The sequence below is a fragment of the Micromesistius poutassou genome (genome assembly GCF_964030765.1).
Source record: "Micromesistius poutassou genome assembly, chromosome: 9".
In the NCBI taxonomy this organism is placed as follows: Eukaryota; Metazoa; Chordata; class Actinopteri; order Gadiformes; family Gadidae; genus Micromesistius; species Micromesistius poutassou.
The window spans coordinates 13,807,253-13,830,208 of NC_140279.1; the positions used below are offsets into that span (position 1 = coordinate 13,807,253).

Genomic DNA, 22,956 nt, shown 5'->3' on the forward strand with positions numbered 1-22,956 from the left:
ATGAGAATGACGCAACGTGCCTCATATGGACTACAAATGCACATAACTGGGGGCGGGGATTTTAAATCATATAACATGTAACATCACACTTAAAGAATCTGTCAGCCCTCGGATATAAACCCACACATTACTTATGTTAAGAATTTCTTACGCAGATTTGCCAGGTGGGAGGGTCACTTCCATGGATACCAGTCCTACCTGTACTGTTGAAAAGTACTTCACCTTTTCAATCTGAATCGCAATTGTATCATCGGGTTTAGTCTTAAACAGATGCCATTACAGCAACTGTCTATAACATATATTTGATTGAAAATGTCCACTTTTAACCAATCTCAGTCTAGTTAATCACACGCGCGCGCGCGCACACACACACACACACACACACACACACACACACACACACACACAAAAGAGTATTTCAGAATAGTATTTCAGCAGATCATTCGTCACAATGTTTTACATTTAACTTTCAGATATAAAGTTAGTCCAGTAAATATCCAGCTGATGGATTGAAATTACAAATTTGCTTCTAAGAAAGCATAATAACCAACAACAGAACACAAACAAATCCGCAATGAACAGCACATGAGTACAAAGAGGGACAGCAGTTGACATAAGATTCTTTATTAACACTTTCTATAATACAGAATTCAAAACAGGATGCTGCGGTTTCCACAACGATCAGCCTGTGACGTCCAAACGCCCCCTGGTGGCGCGGGCGGGTAGTGGAAGATTGTGTTCGATGAGGAGTTTAGAGGTAGGGCTCATCCTTGGACAGCGTCAGCTCCCTCGGGACGTTGCCAGGGGTGACGGCACGCTTTGCAGGAACGTCAGGAACTTGGCTGGAGGAGATGCCACAGATGAAGGAGAAGAAAATTCGGAGGAAACAGTTTTATAGTATACAAGACCTATAGGGGTGTACGGTATAAACAGTATAGAAAGTACACCGGTGTGAATTTGCTCTACGGTATGGATTTTGATCATACCGTGAGACCGGTGTGACCGTAAGTAACGTAAATACAGTAACGTAACTTATTTTTCATGTGAAAAGTAAAGTTACACGAAACTACAGAAAATATGGTAACTAAACGTAGTTCCTTTTTCAATTCGGCGCAACGTTACTTTTCCCAGGGACCGATTTGACAGCGATACTGCCTTCTCAGGCAGTATGCTATTGCACAAGCACGCAGGCATGCAGCCTGCGCAATAGTCCCTTCACAAGCTCTCATTCACCATACGAGACAGACGCTGGTAGCGTGAAGCTGTCTCTGCATCTCAGACATCGCTTCCGCAAGCATTTTCCAAAGCCAGTCCTTACGACCAAAAAGCCAGTGGTGGAACAAGATAACAAACGCCGTCACTGTTTACCTGTGTAAGGATATGGTTCCCTTTCAAAATGTTGATAGAAAGGGCTTTAAAGAGATGATCAAAACACTCAATCCCAGGTACGCGTTACCTGCCCGCACACACTTCAGCAAAATTGAGATGCCAAAACTATACGGCAAGGTCCGCGACCAAGTGGAGAAATAAATGGATACTATCCATACTGGAAGTAACTAAAAAAAAAAAGAAAAGATTTATCTTTTTTTTTTCTATTGCAGTTTTAGCTGCCTAACCCGTATTTTACCCCTTCAGAAGCATTTATATCGAAATCAGAATATAAAATTAACATACCGTGATATAATACCGTACCGTCTATGCCTCAAATCATACCGTGATAAATTTTAGTCCATACCGTACAGCCCTAGCCTATAGGCCTCTATAGCATGGCATGTAGAAGAGGCTTTCATTCCAATGGTCTTACAATAACGAGGGTGCATACATTGCATGGTTGGCACCCTAGTGGAAAAGAAAACCCTCATCCTGGCATTGTTATACTTCTTTACGTAGCGAAAAAGCAATGCCTTGGCTTCTACTGCAGTGCACTGCCCAAAGCAAGGCATGAATCTCAAGGTTCATCAATTAAGGTGAAGGTATGGTTGTCATTACTAACCGGCTTTGCAGTGTGAACACATGCAGGAGATATATTTAAACCACTGTACAACGTTGGAATGTTTCATTAGGCGGACCAGATTAATGTGCGAAAGGGCTTAGCTTTCTTACAATTCCTTCAGTACATCCTTGGTTGTAAGTGTCAGGGGGGCTGGGTAATGTGGTGTTTGATCCCCATGTCGGCAAGCCGACCTGTATTTATTTTGACGCTAGATGCCTAATCACCTACGTTTTACTTTATGACCTGTATCTGAATTCACTTTTAGTCCCTTTGGATAAAAGCATATGCTGAGCATGTGCACAGGTAAAATATGCTACCACTGGAATTATCAAGGAAATAGGACATGTTCCTCCATTTCACATAATCAATACCTCAGCGAGAGTCTAAGTTAGGAAGGGCTTTGAGGGGGTTTAATCATGGGATGTGAGCAGGGCTGGAAATAAAGCTTGACTACATGGCTTGGCTAGTAACATTTCAGCCAGGCTGGTTAAAATGTTGGTCTCCAACCTGGCTTGTGAGGGAGATCTATGGTTGTTACCTTCCAGCAGTGAGGGCCTTCTGCGCTGACATGATTACTGTGGCAGGGACAGATTCCCTGCGTCCATCCCTGGTGTGGTAATAGTTCCCCGCAAACTGGTGGCTGGGGCCCACTGGGAGCTTGGCGGGCGGCTGGGTCCTACACACGTAATGGACACACGCGTATTGTGTTGTTGTGGGTGTAGGCCGATTGGAGATGATGAGATCATGATGAGATCAAAGCATTTACGAAAGTAAAATAATAATTAGGTGGATACAGAATAACCAGAAACAATACCATAGCAAAATATGGCATAATTTCAAGTGTATGTGGAATGAATGTAAGAGGTCAATATAATGTTTTAAAAAAAAGGACAGCAAGTCTTACCTCTTTGCTAGTTCGCCATAACGCAGCTGGAGTTTAGCTTGCAGGTCATGCTGTAGGAAAATAATTAACAGATTAACTAGTTGCATGTGTTATCTATTATGTTACATTATACACAGAGTGCAAATACATAGTTATAGCCTATGTGTGTCGTTCTCTGACGTTATATGCTAGGCTACACAGGCCTGTTTCCGAGTCTGATAGCCTTTATCAATCTAGTGGTTTATCGGCAGTCAAAACAGATTTATCAGCATTGCTTTGTGTGTATACGATCTCATTTAAAAGGCAGCTTACCCCTGATAATAAATTCCGCAACTTCTGGACAATTTTCGTAGCAGTGGCCATGATTCCTGTTGTGAAGGGCACAACTGTTCTTCTGTACCACCTTCTGGGTCTATTACATGACTGCCACCTAGCGCTGTGGCGTGATATGGGCCTACCGTCTTCTCATAGTCTTTTTATGTATGCTCTGGTAGTAAGTAATGCTCAATTGACACCTTAAAACGTTAGGAAATGACTTATTGCTGCCGACTGAGATCATGCTGTAGATGGCAGATAGGGCTGCCTTACAGGCTAACCACAGTTTGACAGGATCAAGCCAATGTTTTATTTAAACTGCACTGTTCAATCCACATTATTAGGTTCTGAGATGCACCCTTCTCTCACTGTTCCACCCACATTATCAGGTCCTGAGATGCACCCTTCCTGCACTGTCCCATCCACAATACCAGGTCCTGAGATGCATCCTACCTTGTTGGGGGTCACATGGCACCCTACAATATGACCCCAAACCCAGCAGAAAAGGTGGTTCAAAATGAGAAACACAGAAGCAGCATGTGTGGATTGGGTTCCACCCAAGGCTAGCCTATATTTCCAGCATTCCACCATAATCATCGTTAAAATTCAAAATAGATAGTAACACAGATAACAGCTTTAGAAATGGTTATTATGTGTAATAAATGTATGCTCTTTGCACCCTTATGTGTTAAGTTTGTCTTGTTTATTGGACAAATTATCTATTCAGTGTGTATCTGTGTGTGTGGGTTTGTGTGTGCGTGCGTGTTTCAAAAAATACATTCACAAAAAAGAGACCTCTGGGTTGGCTAATAAAGACACAAACCCTTGCTTTGACAACCACAAGTGTGCACATGAGCACATGGTTTTCTAATTGGAGGATCATCTAATGCAATGAATGGTAGTGGCGCTCCTGCTGCTAATTACCAAGCCTCTTGAACATCTTTAGTTGACCTTGTCTTCAATCCAAGGGAGACTAAATTCCACAAACACACAAAGTCAAGGATAATTGCAAGATGCTCCATTTCCGTCTTTCAACACATGATTGGTGTCACCTCCTTGATGATTGGTGATGCCAAGAAAATAAGAATCTGCCAATTAGGAAGGTAATGTGTTGCTTATTAGGCACATTAATTACAAAAAAAACAATATGTTTACAAGAATTCTTAGAAACTAGTTACATTTAAATTTATAATTTAGTAGTTTTGGTGCCACTGTTCGCTCCCCAATCTGTAATAGAAACAGTAAGGAATAACAGCACCAGAAGCACATATAAGATGAGGTTTCAGCAGGTTTCAGGGGGTCAGGCTACGTGGACAGAGGGTCTCGGGGGTCTCCGAGTTTCTTCTCAGTAATGATAGCATCCAAACGCCGCCGCCACACAGAACAGACTCTCCTGCAGAGGAAAACAGAGTCGGCATGAATAGGTCCCCGGATCATGCCTGTGGCTCATTTTGGCCCGACCGACCGACCATTTTGGCCCGAATAGAAAAAGCTTACATTCATGAACAAATCCTCTGCATAACTATCCGTGTCTGCATCCCAGAAACATCTCGAAGCCATTCTGGTGGAATACATAAAAAGGTAATTCAGGGACAGATATACAATAATAATAGTTAAACAAAAGGAGGATAATGGGTTATTTGAATATGGCTGCATGTTCAAATAACATCATACCCATACGAATACCATGATCCTTTTCAGTACAGTCAAATATACTAAATCACTGCACCAAACAAGTGTTACACGTTTTTTGATTTCACTTACTTCACCCCCTCTCCTCGCTGTTCCCCAATCACAACCTGCACCACTAGCTTATATCGCTCAAACCCAGCATCTGTTGAGGAAGAAACCAAAAGGTTTAACTGGATGTAAATGCTGTAATAATTGCTGTAATAATAGTGTGTGTGTGTGTGTGTGTGTGTGTGTGTGTGTGTGTGTGTGTGTGTGTGTGTGTGTGTGTGTGTGTGTGACAGAGACAGGGTGAGACACACACACACACACACACACACACACACACACACACACACACACACACACACACACACACACAGAGATAACGTAGCAATGATAAGGGTGCATGTTTACCTTTTAGTTTGTTCTTGATGCTCTCCGCCAGAGCGCGGGACAGGGCAGGCACCTCCTCGGGCTCATATTGCACTCCGGACAACTGCTCCCGTAGGATCTCACGAATACACGCCTTCACAATGACTGGCTTAAACCTGCATTGGGTGACTTAGTTAGTAACACAACACAACTGAAGAGCAGATGTTTTTGTTGTTGTTGTTTTAACATAACAGCTGCTTCATCCTGACACAGACGCTCTGCTAAAGACAAAGTATTTGGTGAGACTTAAGGACAGCCGATAGTTAGTTGCTAAGCTGATTATTTTACTCGTCGCAACAAGCAAAGAGATTAATATCTCGCCAGTTGGTTGATTCACTTCATCGACTCACTTGTGTTGATAATTAGGTCGCAAATGGTATGTATTTCCGCCTGTGTCGGATCCTGCCATCGCTCGTCAATCTGCTGTTATTTCAGTTAGCTTAGCTAACTGTTAATCACCGGCAGGGTTTACATGTTTCCATGGCGACGTTGTTTCCACGTTTCCTGTTTCAAAATAAGAGCCACTTTGCGTGGTGTGTTTGCTTTTACAAATACATTTCAAACTAATCCATACGATTTAGTCGGTCGCAGAATCGATTTTTTTGTCATCTCTTATATCATTGTTTTATAAGGATAATCTAAATGTATCGACTTTCTGTCTTAGTTTAACTACATCGAGAGAAGCCATGTGGAATTTCAGTGTAGGCTTACCTGAGTATAATGACAATAAAGATCATTATATTCCAGTTTGCCACCTTAAATGTTATTGCTGTTTTTGGTGGGTATCAAAATCAGTGGTGAAATAAGTAGATAAATAACGGTATAATAATGGTTAAGATGGTTTAGATTTCCAGTATTCTCTCTCATCCTATTCCACAAACAAGTCTTCAGGGCACACTCTTTTGAAGGCTGCCCCACTACAGTCGAGCGCCAGAGGGTTCTTAGCCAGAGAGAAGAGACCATTAGTCTCTTTGTTGTCCTATTCCTCACGCCTGACCCGAACAGATACTGCTGTAAAAGCTCTGTTGGACAGTTTGATAGTGCAGCCATTCGCCATAGTGTTGGCATAGTTTATCAGCCAGAGGTCCACAAGCGAAAGCTGTTACCAGCAGAAACAGCTGGGAAATAATATGTTTCGATGAGATGCTGCGAACAACCACTAGCAATGGCAGTGTGCTGGTCTGGGAATTGGTCCTCTGTACCTCAGAGCCACTCTGGGTGCTGAGGTTGGAGCCCCGTATCTCAGTCCGGTTGGATCCATGTTTCCTCCAAGGAAACCACACCGACACGTTTATCCATTTTGCCACTGTACTGTAGCATATGGAGACAATAATTTATCAAGTAAAAGTACAGGCTGAGCAAGGCTTTGCATTATTGAGGCCTAAATTCGAAAAGTTTGACTAACATCAGAGTTTAAGTTCTAGCAGACAGACAGGTTCAACACAAGGTATGACAAGAATGCAAACCAAATCCTTACTTAGGTCCCTAATGAGAACCAAACACGTGGTAATGGGGGGAAAAAAACACGGTGAAATAACGAGTAGCAAATGATCAGGCAATGCAGATAGTACAAATAACCGTTAAACCGGGATGCACCAACTGACTGCGTCTCAATCGTAGTGCTAATCCTATTGAATCTAAATACCATATCCCACCTTTCTGCTTTGAGACATCATAGTTGTATTTAGGGGATTCAAAACAAGTTAAATTTTAGAAATGAACCTCTCTCTTCTGGTTGGTTAGAACATTTTGATTGACAGATGACAATACAAATATGGAAAATATTTGAAGAACTTTACATACAAAGTGATTTCCAGAATAAACATTGTGTGTGTGTGTGTGTGTGTGTGTGTGTGTGTGTGTGTGTGTGTGTGTGTGTGTGTGTGTGTATGTGTGTGTGTGTGTGTGTGTGTGTGTGTGTGTGTGTGTGTGTGTGTGTGTGTGTGTGTGTGTGTGTGTGAGTGTGTGTGTCTGAGTATGTTTGGGGGAGATCATACATAGACCCATATGAGTAGAACATAACTAAGACAGCAGGTAAAAACTAATATAACATTCAATATAGAATATACCAGGGATAAAAAAAAAAGGAATAATAACATGCACGTAAAAAAACAACAACAAAAAAAAAACAAGATCTCAGCCTGAACACGACATCACTATGAATGCCCTGTCCCCTTTTGTGTCAATTGTATTTTGTTTTGGCTCTCTTGGAATGATAGGGGTAAGAAGGTTGCAAAACAATAATCATTTTAAGCTTAAACAAGTATTATGTTGGTTTGATTCACTCTTATCATGTTTTGAATTCTTTGTTCATTCATACTTTGTCATTTGACCACACTCAGAGTAAAATTCTGTTGTTCTAGAAGACAGAATGGGGACGGATCCATACAATCCCAGTATGTGGTCAAACCCTAGTAGGTGAAACCCTAAACTTCTGGTGTGGTTGTGTCTCTTTTGTATGAACAACTCCCATTAGTTCTTGTTGCCGTGGAGTCTGTGTCTGGTGTTGTGCTCTGTTCAGAATGATGCGAAAGAACATCTATTTTGTGTCTCTGCGGCCAGGAACTTGTTCTCTCGTTAATGTTGGACTGGTGCTGTCCTTGTTACTACTCAGAAATGTTGTGTTACATGCACAAGGTAAGAGATCCGTAGCAAAGATATAAAACCTGTTTCAGCTGTTGCCATACCCATATTGTAGAATGCTGTATATCTTTCAGAGAGAGATGTCTTGGAAGAAGGTACTTGTTTACTTTTGTGCTTCATAAAAGGTGTGTGTTTGAGTTGCATTATACAGTATAAATATGAATGCTGGGAACTTTGTTTTCATTATTATTCTGTGAGAACCCAGTTTACCTGACTAATGTCTCAGGTTCCAGGCTGTACGGGCTGAACTGGAGCAGGTGAAGGAGCAGCAACAAAATCACTTGAAAAACAAGAACAATTATTTGCTGATTGCATTTCTTAATCCATTTCTAACTTATCTCTGTGCTTTGCGTCTGCTTGTTGTTGAAGGTCATAATGGATTGCGTTACAAACAAATAACCTCCCATGGGTACAAAAGATTACTACTGTTTTGTATTGTAGAAGATGATATCTTGTGTGTGTGTGTGTGTGTGTGTGTGTGTGTGTGTGTGTGTGTGTGTGTGTGTGTGTGTGTGTGTGTGTGTGATATTTTCAGTTTTGCACGGAAATCCTCTAAGTTATGACAATATGACCAATGGGATGGACGCTGCAGCAGACAACTTGAGTATTTCTAAATTGCCATCAAATATTCTGACAATCGCTCACCTGTCCGCCCTCAGAGGCCTGATGTCAACGAAAAAAATAACAGGTTGTGCATCTTGTTCCCTTTGCCCTTGATACTATATGTTGAAGCATGCCAATATGTTGAATGGATGCCACGTTTAATTGGAACATACTGTAGCCTATACTAGCATTTGCATGAAAATAAAAAATGCAACTGAACAAAAGTAAAAAAAATCCTGGACACGCAACAGAGGATGGTTTGCATTGACGTATAGACATTCGGATACAAATTAATGCATTAAACTTTTGCTTTGTTGTTTGTTTTTCCTTTGCTTCAGTTCGCCTAACTATCCGCATCTCTGTCCGAGGTCCAAAGATGTCCCTGAACCCAGAGTTAATCCTGGCCCTGAACAGGGAGGTCAGCACACTCAGTATGCACACTTCAGCTCACAGACTACAGCTGCATTTCAGGGTTTCTGCTAGACAGTAGAACATCTCTGTTGGCCAGCTTCATACAGATCTATAATCCATGTTTTAAATCTCAGTGAGTGCAGAAACACCCAGTCCTGCCATTAAAAAATCACATAGTCTAAAGGTCAGGCATAGCACTTTTTTCCTTATTAATGTTTGTCAACCTCTCTGGTTTATCATTCATTCCTCAGTAAACAATGAAGCGGCCCCACTCAATGACGTGGGAAGCTAGTGGGGCTTTTGCTTCGCTAAAGTTATTCTACTTTAATTTAATTTAATCAAGCTGGCTGGAATGTGAAATTGACAGCACCTTGAAATGAAGAATAGACCGGGGAGGATTATAGGATTACAGCTGGTAGTAGAGGTAGTTGAGTTGACTGCCTAGTGGGGGTGACAAAAAAAACGTTGATCTTGAAACGTACTGTATTTAACTAGTAAAACATACCAAAGTATACAATATTAAAAATATTATTAATATATTAATTTATGTTATTTTTTCTTCTTTTTCTTTCCTTTGAGCAGCCAGGACTCTACAACCTATGGGGGGTGAATGGACTTTTTTCAATGCAAATATTAGGAATAAAGGCAGTGGACTCTGCACCTTAAGGTTTCATCATCCAATGCCTGTCCGAGGAACGCTTTAATTATTTACAGATCATCAGAAAAGATCGGACAACTTACCATATCTCTAAATGTATTTTTCGCATGTATCGTGCATTGTCAATGTCTTTGCCTCGGTTATATCACCATGTTTATGACAACCGTAAGAAAACATTGTTGTTGTGTGGACATGTGTAATTAAAGATTAACTCGCAATTATCATGTGTATACGTTGCACTTTCAGATAACCCCGCCTATCAAACGTAGTCGGCTAGTAGCCAATAGCATTGTGAATAGTAGTACCTAGTGGCCCGCCCACTCCTCTGTCATTTCCTTTCTGCAAGCGTGGAAGAGTTCTAGTCCGCCGGACCTGCACTTCCACTGGTTGTGAGAGGATGGGGTTGTCATTTCTGAATGACCTCTGTATATAAATTTATTTTACGAAGACTTGTCAAGCTGATCGGTTGTGTGTTTTCGTGTTAGTGCCAAACGGGCATCATGGCATGCCCGACCTTCCTAGACGAGACGCTTTCCAATGAGGAAAGGGAATTTCAAAAGGTGATTTCTCAGATCGGCGGAAAAGAGAAGGTCCATTTGGTCAGTGAGACACACAAAACCGACGAGAATGAAACCGGAATCATGCAGGAGTTCATCCAAGGAATGTTTAACAGCGCGTCCACAGATTCGACCGCAGGTGACAACGCTGGACGGAACAACAACGATAGCGGACGGAAGAACCCGTCCTGTCCGCAGCAGCACGGCGACTCACTTAATGAAAACGGGATCGTCTGCGAGACTGAAACGCTCGATGAAACCGCACATAAAGGAAAGCCTCTCACCGAGTCGTCTGTGGATTTGGGAATCGGGGTCAAGCCAACGGGGGAGGACTTTCGGCCGCCACCCAACGGAGACCTTCAAAGAACGGCAACCAAAAGCATCAACATGAGTTGCCTGCACAGAACAATAGCCTCACCTGTTATAATATTTATTTTTAGTCAGGAGTTCCTGAAGGGATTGTCCAACAAAGCGTGCGTGAAGGAAATATTGAAAGACGTGCGTGCACGTTCGAAACGTGCGAACCCGAAGCCCGTGCTGCTAGGTCTGGTCCGCACCAAGGTGGAAAGTGGCGACACCCGACATTGCGTGGAATTCCTTGAACATTTAATTCGCTCAGTCTTTCGGAAATGGCTGCAAGAGGCGATCTGGGTTGGCACTTTTATACCAAACAAAACCAGCAAGATCCTTGAAATCAAAGAAAACGCCTGCAGAGTTTGGTATTCTTCTCAAGCAGCAGGTATAACCAGTTGTTTAAACCTGTTACACAGTGTGATTTATTTATTTTTAATTAGACTATGTTGATGTCTGTTTGATCACTAATGTTCCACTTGTGTGGCCTGCCTGCCGAAATATTCTAATTATGTAGGTCAGTCCATGACACTCACAAGACCAGTCATCAATGCACACAAGTTTATTTTTCCCAGGCTCGTCTACAATGTGTCTCTCTCTCCCCCCCCCCCCCCGAACAAAAGGGGTATTCATGAAACAGAAATTAGCTCCTCAAGAGAGCCGCCAAGTGGTCAAACACTTGTTGTTTTTGCTGTTTTCAGATCATACGACGGAGGTTCACTCCTCAAAGTGGCATAGCAGGTGTTTACCCTGGCCTGTCAGGAGAGAACCACGGGGCCATGTATGCAGCTCTCCAGCCAGTAAGCAAAGAGGTAGAGACGCATCTGCATTCCCCTATGTCTGGGCTAGCTGCTGGGTGTATGTATTTACTCTCTTCCTCATACACATATCATGCTATCAGACACAGCTTTTGGTGTATTAAAAGAGGCAACAATCATGAGTTATGAGATGACTCTAATTCTATCATTTCTAATTCCTCGTCCTGCTTTTGATCTACACATTGAGCCCTGTGGATAACTCTTCATTCTTTCCTAATTGGAGCAGTGAGGGGATGTCTCTATAGCTTATGCTTGCTGACAAGCTATACTTTTCAAGCACCATCTTTTAGACCGATACTAAACACACATGACACAGTACATCTGTTCTATTGTTCTTCCAGGTGATGCAGGAAGTCCGGAAGAAGGAATTCCTCTGAAAACCTTTTCCGTATCAACTGGATCGCATACACAATGTGGAACAACTGCTGTGGATAATTAACATGGTGACATGTGACTGAAGGGAATTGGAAAAACCTCAATGACTGGATTTTTTTTTTCACTGTTGAGCTACTCCCTGGGCCCCACACCATGGGAGGAACATCCCATAAATTACGCCATAACGTTGGCATAATGTTGACACTGTTAGGTTAACATCACCTCTGTCGTCAAGGTACCTTATAGATAGTTACTAGCTGAAGGCCACTGACAATATTTATTTTAGTCATAGTTTGTCAAAAGGTTTTATGTACAATCCAACATAGAAAGCATTATACCCATATCTGTAGTCCAATTATGTTGTAATTTAGTTCATGAGCTAAATTAAGAAAACATAATGTAATGAGAATATATTGGGAACATAAACTGTACTTTTTAACAAGAAAGAATAGAAGGGATGTTCTTAATGTTAAATGTGTGCCTTTCATGACGAGTATTAACAATTGCACTAATGTGACAAAACTGTGATTTAAATGTGACACATTGTTTTAACCTTTATTTATGATCATGTATGCTGCCATGGTATGCATTTTTATATAAATAAAAACTAGCAAACGATGTAATGTATTTTTAAGTGTTCCCAGAGAAAACAAAACACATTAATAAAAGACACATTTACTGTTGTTTGAACTGCCAGATAAAGAAACATTACAAAATCCAACAACACAATAAGGATTTGGAACATACCACTTTGTGTTGTGGGCTTTCAACACTAAACACAGCACTCAGGTACATTAGTTATTTCCATATTTATTTTATTATTTTAGGGTTAGGGTTACATGTAGACTACACCAAAAGCAGGTCACAATAGTATGAAGGTATGTTATATGTTCATGATATTGCAAATCTTTGAGGTGTCAGCCATGTTTAATGTAACTGATGCTGTTAGGTCTCCTGGTTGCTGCCCTCACGGATGTACGGTTTTCAGCATCATCCACTCACAGGTGGTAATGATGACGATGTAAAACAATGGATGGAGCCGAGTGACTCATAATAGGCCTTTAGGTGTATGCCTATATGTCTTTTTGAATTCAATATTAAAATCATTTTCAGAAGAAATATATACGTATGCTACCTAGATAATGGTCCATTAAAAATAATAATAATAATAATAATAATTATATATATATATATGTAAAATAAATAACTTAATCGGTTATATAGACCACAAGGCAATTCATATTGGTTTACAAAAAATATATCTAATTTAAAAAATATTAAGAATACAATAATTATTTAAAGAGTTGAATGAAGAAGGATAGCCTATAATATGTATAATAAATATAAAGTGCCATTCATTTTATAGCATGGATGTGTTTCATATATACAGAGCCAATTCACGAAGCAGGCCGTAATGAAGCCGGATTGAAAAATAAAATTGTGTGCATTATATTTACGTAGTTTGGTTTTTAAATGAACCCAATTTCATTTAAATTCATTATTATCATTTTTTTTTAAAACAATTGTAAAGAAGTTAGAACGTTGTCAATGTAATATTGTTGGCAATAGGTTTTATTTTTAGTCAGGCACAAACCAGCATTTCACATCACAGGTCCTTTGACGGGGTCTTGTCCAGTTAGACAAAAAAGAACTTAGCAGCGGGTGTGTGTGTTGTACTTTAGATATTTAGACATCCTTCTTCATTTCTTCCCTAGAAGCATACGATCAAAACATTCTAGTGGGGTTGAGGAGGAAGCAAAGATACAAACATGATCACATCTGCCGGTAAGTTGTAGCGCATTTCTTTCGTTCAAGCAGAGACGGCGTTGTTAGTAGCCATTGATTTAGCTGAGTCACACGGTTAGCGGTGTCAGGTAGCCGGCTAAAGCAAGCCGACGCTGTTCTAATGTTGTATTAAAACAGTAATAACAGACATTATTGAACCAAAATGGTATTTTAACATGTCTGTGGAATATGATCATTCAAACCTAACATTGTGGTGCTGCGCTGTCGTCGAAGATCAGTGGTCAGTGATGCTACAGGCTCACTATACGAGTGTTGTGTGTTTTTGTGTGTGATGTTGATTCTGATCTCTTTAAGGCAAACTAGTAACTAATATTTTGTTACTTGTTTTATTTCAGCCGGTATAATTTCCCTCCTGGACGAGGAGGAGCCCCAGTTAAAGGTACTAGTTGATACTAGCTGGTTGTTGTGCTAGCATGACAGGCTACAATGACGTGCTGGACGGATTCATCTGCGTTCAACTCTCTGGCCTAACGTTACTTATTTACGTTCAACAGCTTATCAACTGTTATTTATATAAATAACATCACCATTCCCTCAGAAACTGCGGGCCAAACTAGGATCATTCTTAAAACCATTGATGCTGTATTCATTCAAAGTAAACCCATTGTAATAGTTAACATTGTAAAAGGTTCAATTGGTATTACTTAAAACATTGTCAAAACAATATACTGTATAACCGCACATATTTATAATTCTGTTTCTAATGGATCAGAAATATTTATAATTCTGTTTCTAATGGATCAGAAAGAAGCTTCGTTATAAAAATATTTCCCACTGTATTTTTCTCTTGTGTATGTTGCCTTCTGCCATACAAATGTATAATTGCTTAAAAGCAATTCCTATAACATAGCTCATGTTTGTGTGTGTATTGCAGGAGTTTGCGCTGCATAAGCTGAACTCCATTGTCAATGACTTCTGGGCTGAGATTTCAGGATCCGTAGACAAGATGTAAGTGACGATACACTCCCCTTATCATTGTACTTTTACTCCACACATTATTATGTTTGAATCTATCAACACGTTCCTACCCTCCTCATAAATCCCATGCTTCCAATTATATGCCACCATTTTATTTATTGAAATTGTTGTTTCTGCTGGTTAAATTCTTGGCATCAGAAATTTAGCTTGACCAGATTTAGTCCTGTTTGTTTAAGCTTAAAAAAAAATCATAATTGCTTTTTATGATATTCCTTTGGAATGTGTCATGTAACCAGTGACTCTGTATTACAGTGAAGTCTTGTACGAGGATGAGACGTTTAGGAGCAGAGAATTTGCCGCACTGGTTGCCTCAAAGGTATTCTATCACCTGGGAGCTTTCGAGGAATCCCTCAACTACGCTTTGGGAGCTGGTGACCTCTTCAATGTCACAGATGACTCGGAGTATGTGGAGACCATTATTGGTAAGTGAAGACAAAGAATCTTCTGCATGATAATATGTGGGATGTCCAGCATTGTGGTTGGCCCTGGGTAAAAGCCAAAGGATCTCACTGTACAGTACCACACATCTAACACGGCCCCCCTTGTTAGATGTTTAAAGGGACTTAGATGTGGGGTTCTGTGTCTTGCCCCAGTTGTGCTGGTGCATGGATGTATGTGATGCACTCTGTGCATTGGTCGGATATTTAATACTTAATAATTTTAATATATTGAATATGTTTTTTTTTTTGCCTTTTTCTGACAATCTGTCATCCGCAGTAGAACCCCTTTGTTTCTCTTCGGCTGAATAGGGCTAGTACTGCCCTGTCATTTCATCAAAACTTTGCATGATGTTCGAAAACCACCCTATTTATTCTCCCATACTGTGGATGCATGTGTGTCTTCTGAAACTTTGAAACAACATTTAAGCTCTGTCGTAACAGACGTTGAGTGGATTGGCTCTGTGTTAAAAACCAAAACTATATTGTAGTTTTGCTTTTTACATTTGTTTTAATGAATTTAACCGGTTTTATCAGTTTATAAAAAGGCAATCCTACAGCAGGGATTTCTGCAAGTTCCGATTTAGACAGGGAAAGATACACACTTTGAACTTATTTAAAATAAAGGGTGTCCAACTACAGTTACCACAATGTTCTCAGAAGAACATCCACTGCTGGTAAAATAGCCACACCCTTGCAAAACTAGTACATTTAGTGTTTTCTTTAGTCATAGTTTTCATACTGCTCTTGTACTGTTTATAAACCACTGCAATACTCACATTTCCTTCTGGGAATTGCGAGAGCACACCCCATGGTGCACTCTAGAATGCACCCCGTGGTGCACTCTTATAACTATCTGCATAAATAATGTAAGATGTGAAATTGTGAACTCAAATTTTAAATTAATATGAGGAATTAAATGAGATGTGCTGTCCTGCCTTCCAGCCAAATGCATCGACCACTACACCAAGCTGCGGGTTGAGAACGCAGAGCTGCCGGAGGAGGAGGAGAAGAAGAGTATTGACCCGCGCCTCGAGGGCATCGTCAACAAGATGTTCCTGCGTTGCCTCGGCGACCACAAGTACAAGCAGGCCATTGGCATCGCCCTGGAGACCCGGCGCTTAGACATCTTTGAAAAGACCATCTTGGAATCAGTGAGTAGTTTGAATTTCACGCCTCATTCAGAACTGGGATAAGGATTAGTCTTCTGTGACTCAGCCTTTTTGAGGAGAATTGCGAATTTGTGCTATGAAACTGAAAATACTAAGTTAATTTGCAAATGTGCAAAATATCATTACTAGGATAGGAAAACTATAGAAATTTAAAATGTATAAAATAGTTTTCATGGCATTGCATCTAAAATGTACCAACATACTATTCAACTATATTTATAGACCATCGGGATACAGTCTAGGTCCACTAATGATAAAGTTGAGCCCCTCTAGCCTGTAATCATAATCATGGTCTCCTCTTATAATGGTTTGTCTGTCTCTTTCTGTTCTGCAGAATGACGTGAGCGGCCTTCTAGCCTACAGCTTGAAGGTGTGCATGTCCCTGATGCAGAACAAGAGCTTCCGTAATGAGGTGCTCCGTGTGCTGGTCAAGCTCTACATGAACTTGGAGAAGCCCGACTTCATTAATGTTTGTCAGGTAAGAATTTAACTTAATCACACCTTTCTCCCTGTAAGGCATCTAGGTCAAATGTATTTGTCAGAATCCCCTTTAAGCTTGTGCCCAATAAGAGCAATGTTCCGCCAATTTGCTTGCATAAGAAATTACATTACCGTCTTTGCAGTGAAAAAAGGGTAGTGATACTGCTTATTTAATCCAAGGATCTGGGAAATTAGCAAAGCTTGGACTGACCCTTCAGGTTTTCAAACTGCAGTGATTCCGGTAACAGGTAACATGTCATTTCTGGGAAATGACAACAAAGGACTTCAACCGCATTGCCAGTAATTTCTAAATGGTAGCATTTGGCTTGAAATGGAGAAAGGCATGTCTTGAGAGAGAGAGAGAGAGAGAGAGAGAGAGAGAGAGAGAGAGAGAGAGAGAGAGAGAGAGAGAGAGAGAGAGAGAGAGAGAGAGAGAGAGAGAGAGAGAGAGAGAGAGAGAGAGAGAGAGAGAGAGAGAGAGAGAGAGAGAGAGAGAGAGAGAGAGAGAGAGAGAGAGAGAGAGTCTTTTTTTAATAATGGTGCCATTCCTAAATACCCTGGCCTACCGTGATACTGCACAATTTTAGGTTATAAAGAATCTGTACAATTACAGCAGTTAGTTGAGATGGCTCTTTTGCACATCGATTAAGCTTCTCACATTAAAGCATTGCTTCTCTTCCGTGGTGAATTCTGAATGTAGGCTGACCATCTGAACGAGAGGGAAGGTCCTCCATCGATCTCCATTTAACCTTTTCTCTTTCCCCTCTGGTTTCCCTGTGCAGTGCCTGATCTTCCTGGACGACCCCCAGGCTGTCAGTGACATCCTGGAGAAGCTGGTGAAGGAGGACAACCTGCTGATGGCCTACCAGATCTGCTTCGACCTGTACGAGAGCGCCAGTCAGCAGTTCCTCTCATCCGTCATCCAGAACCTGCGTACCGTGGGCACGCCCATCCCCTCCGTGCCCGGCTCCACCAACACAGGCACCGTGCCCACAGCCGACAAAGACAGGTGGGCGGCAGATTTCAAAATAAGAGTTTGTGATAGATATGCATTGAATGGGAGCAGGTTGATTGATTTGTATATTTTGTGCCTAAACGCCCCCTAAAATGCTTTATTAGTTTACTTTTTTTATAAGGCATTGTTTTATTATTTTTTTACTATTAATTTGTAATGCAAAATGATTGATTGTTTACCGTTGTGTTTTTCCAGTGAGGCAATGGAAACAGAAGAGAAGGCCGGCAGCTCTCCAGCTGGGAAGCCAGCAGAAGTGGTGAGCGTTTATAATATACATGAACCAGACACCCAACTATCTACGGTCACGTTACCTAGGGCTGTACGGTATGGACTAAAATTTATATCACGGTATGATTTGAGGCATAGACGGTAACGGTATTGTATCACGGTATGTTAATTTTATATTCTAATTTCGATATAAATGCTTCTGAAGGGGTAAAATACTGGTTAGGCAGCTATTACTGTATTTTTGTATTACTAGGAAATATTTCATACAGAAGTATTTTAAGAACATTTATTGAGCAAAACTACAATAGAAAGAAGAAATCTTTTCTTTTTTTTTTAAGTTACTTCCAGTATGGATTTATTTCTCCACTTGGTCGCGGACCTTGCCGTATAGTTTTGGCATCTCAATTTGGCTGAAGTGTGTGCGGGCAGGTAACGCGTACCTGGGATAAAGTGTTTTGACCATCACCTTAAAGCCCTTTCTATCGACATTTTGAAAGGGAACCATGTCCTTACACAGGTAAACAGTGATGGTGTTTGTTATCTCGTTCCACCGCTGGCTTTTTTTGTCATAAGGACTGGCTTTGGAAAATGCCTGCGGAAGCAACGTCTGACATGCAGAGACATCTTCACGCTACCAGCCTCTGTCTCGTACGGTGTGGAATGAGAGCTTGTGACGGGACTATTGCGTAGGCTGCGCGCCTGCGCAATAGCATACTGCCTGAGAAGGCAGTATCGCTGTCAAATCGCTCCCTGGGAAAAGTAACGTTGCGCCTAATTGAAAAAGGAACTACATTTCGTTACCATATTTTCAGTAGTTTCGAGTAACTTTACTTTTCACATGAAAAATAAGTTACTTACTTTGTAACACGTTACACACAACACTGTATACCGGTCTCACGGTCAAAATCCATACCGTAGCGCAAATTCACACCAGTGTACTTTCTATACCGTTTATACCGTACACCCCTAACATTACCTCTCGGTCTTGTTGTATAACCCAACTAAACTGTTCTGTGACCTCTGTCCGTGTCTGCAATGAAGGAGGAGCCTAAAGACCAGAACGCCAAGATGATCAAGATCCTAAGTGGGGAGATGGCCATCGAGCTTCACCTGCAGTTCCTCATCCGAAACAACAACACAGACTTAATGATCCTCAAAAACACAAAGGTAAAGGCCGGTGCTTTGTAACCGAAGGTTTGGCATAAGGAAACCTCTTGATGTAACCATTCGACAAACGCACAGAAGTAGAAACCTCTGAATATTCAAACCAAGAATGTTGAATACTGTATTTAAATCATTGCACCGCTTTTTGAAGACTTGCATATGGTTGAGCTTGCATAATACTGCATACTGTGCTAGGTGTACCGTTTGATTTAGTTTTTTCTTTATATTGTTATTCACTCAGGATGCAGTGCGGAATTCGGTGTGCCACACGGCTACGGTCATAGCCAACTCCTTTATGCACACAGGAACCACAAGTGACCAGTTTCTCCGGTATGGCGTTTTGTTTTACATTCAACATGGGGTTAATTTATATTTGAATACCTTCATTTGTTATCGATTTATGAATTGATCTTTTTATTGCTGCTTTCCAGAGAGAACTTGGAGTGGCTAGCAAGAGCGACCAACTGGGCAAAGTTCACAGCCACCGCCAGCCTTGGCGTCATCCACAAGGTATGCTATTATCCACAATAGCATACCTTGTTCAAGTATATTCATATTATTAGTATTTCTCCGGTTACAGGGTTTAAAGATTAAACAATGGAAAAGATGCCTCCACAAGAACAAATGTGTGCATAATCTGTCTTTAATTTTTTTTTAGCTAGTATTGGTCAGCTTTTAGAATATGGTTCCACAAAATCGGATGCATTACTTTGTTTACCTTTAACCTATTTTAGGGACACGAGAAAGAGGCGCTCCAGTTGATGGCTACCTACCTGCCTAAAGACACCTCTCCTGGCTCGGCGTACCAGGAGGGAGGAGGCTTGTACGCTCTGGGTCTGATCCACGCAAACCACGGCGGGGACATCATCGACTACCTGCTGAGCCAGCTGAAGAACGCCAGCAATGATGTAAGATCACCGGCCCGTTTGGCTTAGGGTCGTAATGTTTTGAAGAAAAGTCAGTTACTAACGTGATCGGACAACCCTAATGAATACAATGTTATTGTTACATAAATATTGGTGTATTCTGTGTCCTTATAAACTTCGGATTTTTGAATTGGAGCACTTCTTTCTGTCTGTATTAGTGTAGAGCTGTATTATGAATGAATCCTGTTTAATATTTGTACTTTACTTCACTCACTCATACTTTATTACACTTTATTCATGGACGTGTTTATTTGTATCTGGCAGATTGTGCGTCACGGGGGTGCCCTGGGCCTGGGCCTGGCTGCCCTTGGCACAGCCCGACAGGATGTTTATGATCTGCTCAAGTCCAACCTGTACCAGGACGATGCTGTCACTGGTATGTACACAAGACTAGATGTACTCCAATAGCTTGAGGGCTTATCTAACCCAACTTCAAGTTGGGTTGAAGAGGATATTCACAATAAAGTTATTATTTAAAAATCATAAAATTTGTTTAAATTTTTTTTTCTGTGCCATTTTCAGTAACATTAACTATCCCTTGATTCAGTTCACACGATAAGGGCATTACGTGGTTTAAGATAGGGTCGCACAGAACACAAAGGGATGTGTCTGCCTGGTTTGCCCCTCCATCCTCTGAGCGCTGTGCAATCCCTGATCCCTCCACCAGGTGAGGCTGCAGGCCTAGCACTGGGCCTGGTCATGCTGGGCTCCAAGTCGGCCCAGGCCATCGAGGACATGGTGGGATACGCCCAGGAGACGCAGCACGAGAAGATCCTGCGTGGCCTGGCCGTCGGCATCGCCATGGTGATGTACGGCCGCATGGAGGAGGCCGACGCCCTCATCGAGAGCCTCTGCAGAGACAAGGTTGGTCACGGGAGAAAAATGTAGTTTTGGTTGCTTGACGAACAGGAAGCTGGCATCAATCCTTTTTATTGCAGCACCTTATACAGTTATACCTATGTTATGTACACGTAACCTAGTTTGGCACACAAACCATTTCATATACAGCCAACAAAGGGAAGTAGGGATGTTCCTTGTGCCTTATTACCCAAACCATTAACAGGATGTTTTGTGAACGACTAGTCTGAAAAAAGTTTGCACATTACAATCTAAACTGCTCCAACTTCGTTCAGAACTCACTTTATGCACTTTATTTGTTATTGCATTTTTTATATTTCATGGGATTCTGTAGCAAGTGAATTTCTCATGTATGGGATGAAATAAAGTTCTTACCTTATCAGAAGGTTAAGACATAAGTAAATATCATCCAGTAGATCAGGGTTTTTATTTACTGTCAAACAGACTGAATTGATTGACATTCCAACAAAGTGTGTGTGCCTGTGTATGTGTTGAGACCCTGGTCCTCAAGTCTCTGCTCTGTCTCACTGTCTCCTCTAGGACCCTATCCTGAGGCGCTCTGGTATGTACACAGTGGGCATGGCTTACTGCGGCTCTGGTAACAACAAGGCCATCAGACGCCTGCTCCATGTCGCTGTGAGTACTTCCCGCTTAGCCCTGCTGTTTATAACTGGCTGTTTTAAGCCAATGATCATGATGATGGTTTATCGTAATGGTGACAAAAGCCGGTGCCTTGATTCATCCCCAATGGTGACATGTTCGTCGGTAAATACGGCGGCAACGTTACTGGAATGGTTGATAAATTCTTCCGCCGAAGGCCCAAGTTTTCTCATTACCTCCTGGATATGTAAAGGTTCCACTAAGTTATATGTAATTACCCATGTTAAAGTTTTGAGAGCCTTCCTTGTATTAATGAATGTGATGAAACTTGTATCCTGGGGCAAGTGTCATCCTTCAGAAATCATTTTTCTGTTTGTCACAAAGGTGAGTGACGTGAACGACGATGTGAGGAGGGCAGCCGTTGAGTCCATCGGTTTCATTATGTTCAGGTAAGAACTGAGCTAGGACTACTTCAGCCTGCTGTCAGAACTCATGGTCAACAAATTATCTGGACTAACCTGTGGTCATTCATTAGTTTGCTCTTGAAGGTGAATGCACTGAGACTGCATTCCAGCCATGGCGTACAATTGACTCACTTCCCCCTCCCAAATGCATTTGGAGAGGTTTTAAGTAGGTATCAGTGGAGGCCAATGCAGTTTCTAGTGAAAGCCCTTTCTGGCTTTGACTTTGCTTTTTTAACAAACTAGGTAATTTATTTAATTTCTCTTGCTTAATTAAGCAGTTTGTGGCAGCCTGACATCCAGATAAAAGCGTTCACTTTCATATCTCACAATTGAAATCTTTACTACAGTATTTCTGTGCTCTTAAACGTAAAGCACAGACCTACACCATATATCGTCAGACTCTTGACTTGTTGTTTTGTTGCAGTTTGGTGCAGAATCAGTAGATCCCTTGAGGAATTTGGAGGAAATCCTTAAGAGCTCTCTGCATTGTAGTACAATGCCAAGTACATATCTTTTGTGAAATATTTGTTAAAATGTCAAATGCACTTTCTCTGAGTCGTTTGGCTTTTACCTCCAAAAGGGAGATGAATGTTTTGTTTGGGTGAAACCAAACAGCATTTTTGAGCCGTGTTTGTTTTGTAGTTATGCTGGACAACTATTCCTGGAATAGTTGACAAAAGAGACTAGACACCAATTTAAATCAATATTTCATCAAATCTGTAGGATTCCAAAAGGAATCCTGCTTCTCCCCCACTTTCCCCCTTTCCTGGTGGTGTGATTTATTACTTCGGTAATATTAACATACACGTACAGCAAGATGTGGCTTTACGCTTTAGCTTTTTTTTTGGTGCAATTTTTTAGAAAAATAATGGAGAGAAAATTTTGCTGTGGGATAAAAAGACAAACATAATTGGTTTATATTTATGCCACCTTAGATTATAGATTAGTATAGTGATAAATATTCTGTTGACTCTACAAAATAAGTGACTGAGAGCATTTGAGTATCTTTAATCCCCTCCTGTCACTCCGATTGGGTGTTTCAGGGCATGATAGGCCTGGTTTTTATTCCCTTCACACATGTTTCTCTTCTCCCTCTTTATCGGAGCGAATCACTCAGA

General features: G+C 41.2%; 4 protein-coding genes across 8 annotated transcripts in view; 2 read left to right on the forward strand and 2 right to left on the reverse strand.

Moving 5' to 3' along the window:
- Nucleotides 1-608: 608 nt before the first annotated feature.
- On the reverse strand, nucleotides 609-3,274 carry ndufa7 (NADH:ubiquinone oxidoreductase subunit A7). Its single transcript, XM_084473103.1, has 4 exons — nucleotides 3,189-3,274; nucleotides 2,898-2,947; nucleotides 2,532-2,669; nucleotides 609-842 (listed from the first exon to the last, which is right to left on the reverse strand). The coding sequence occupies exons 1-4, from the start codon at nucleotides 3,237-3,239 to the stop codon at nucleotides 752-754; spliced, it is 330 nt and encodes a 109-aa protein (XP_084329229.1). The 5' UTR covers nucleotides 3,240-3,274; the 3' UTR covers nucleotides 609-751.
- A 248-nt stretch (nucleotides 3,275-3,522) lies between these two features.
- Nucleotides 3,523-9,743, reverse strand: LOC311353506 (dynein light chain Tctex-type protein 2B-like). 3 transcript variants are annotated; one of them, XM_084473420.1, is made up of 8 exons: nucleotides 9,693-9,734; nucleotides 9,322-9,392; nucleotides 8,148-8,217; nucleotides 6,497-6,605; nucleotides 5,277-5,410; nucleotides 4,956-5,025; nucleotides 4,689-4,752; nucleotides 3,523-4,584 (listed from the first exon to the last, which is right to left on the reverse strand). In XM_084473420.1, exons 4-8 carry the CDS (start codon nucleotides 6,553-6,555, stop codon nucleotides 4,537-4,539), a joined length of 375 nt encoding a protein of 124 aa, XP_084329546.1. In that variant the 5' UTR covers nucleotides 6,556-6,605; nucleotides 8,148-8,217; nucleotides 9,322-9,392; nucleotides 9,693-9,734; the 3' UTR covers nucleotides 3,523-4,536. The 3 variants fall into 3 exon arrangements, with proteins under 3 accessions (XP_084329546.1, XP_084329545.1, XP_084329547.1); XM_084473419.1 differs by having other exon boundaries at nucleotides 8,148-9,392; nucleotides 9,693-9,743; XM_084473421.1 differs by lacking the exons at nucleotides 6,497-6,605; nucleotides 8,148-8,217; nucleotides 9,322-9,392; nucleotides 9,693-9,734 and adding an exon at nucleotides 5,645-5,837.
- A 222-nt stretch (nucleotides 9,744-9,965) lies between these two features.
- Nucleotides 9,966-12,328, forward strand: LOC311352736 (uncharacterized protein). 3 transcript variants are annotated; one of them, XM_084472540.1, is made up of 3 exons: nucleotides 9,966-10,905; nucleotides 11,219-11,375; nucleotides 11,677-12,328. In XM_084472540.1, exons 1-3 carry the CDS (start codon nucleotides 10,110-10,112, stop codon nucleotides 11,678-11,680), a joined length of 957 nt encoding a protein of 318 aa, XP_084328666.1. In that variant the 5' UTR covers nucleotides 9,966-10,109; the 3' UTR covers nucleotides 11,681-12,328. The 3 variants fall into 3 exon arrangements, with proteins under 3 accessions (XP_084328666.1, XP_084328664.1, XP_084328665.1); XM_084472538.1 differs by having other exon boundaries at nucleotides 11,219-11,329; XM_084472539.1 differs by having other exon boundaries at nucleotides 11,219-11,317.
- Nucleotides 12,329-13,337: 1,009 nt separating this feature from the next.
- psmd1 (proteasome 26S subunit, non-ATPase 1) overlaps nucleotides 13,338-22,956 on the forward strand; it is a 37,966-nt gene continuing 28,347 nt past the window's right edge. Inside the window, exons 1-16 of the mRNA XM_084473439.1 lie at nucleotides 13,338-13,495; nucleotides 13,852-13,895; nucleotides 14,391-14,464; nucleotides 14,747-14,916; nucleotides 15,877-16,085; nucleotides 16,438-16,581; nucleotides 17,366-17,592; nucleotides 17,794-17,854; nucleotides 18,868-18,993; nucleotides 19,232-19,320; nucleotides 19,422-19,500; nucleotides 19,725-19,898; nucleotides 20,181-20,292; nucleotides 20,584-20,780; nucleotides 21,315-21,410; nucleotides 21,759-21,823. Of these exons, the coding sequence (XP_084329565.1) occupies nucleotides 13,480-13,495; nucleotides 13,852-13,895; nucleotides 14,391-14,464; nucleotides 14,747-14,916; nucleotides 15,877-16,085; nucleotides 16,438-16,581; nucleotides 17,366-17,592; nucleotides 17,794-17,854; nucleotides 18,868-18,993; nucleotides 19,232-19,320; nucleotides 19,422-19,500; nucleotides 19,725-19,898; nucleotides 20,181-20,292; nucleotides 20,584-20,780; nucleotides 21,315-21,410; nucleotides 21,759-21,823 (1,883 nt within the window). The 5' untranslated portion in view covers nucleotides 13,338-13,479. The remainder of the gene's footprint in view (nucleotides 13,496-13,851; nucleotides 13,896-14,390; nucleotides 14,465-14,746; nucleotides 14,917-15,876; nucleotides 16,086-16,437; nucleotides 16,582-17,365; nucleotides 17,593-17,793; nucleotides 17,855-18,867; nucleotides 18,994-19,231; nucleotides 19,321-19,421; nucleotides 19,501-19,724; nucleotides 19,899-20,180; nucleotides 20,293-20,583; nucleotides 20,781-21,314; nucleotides 21,411-21,758; nucleotides 21,824-22,956) is intronic.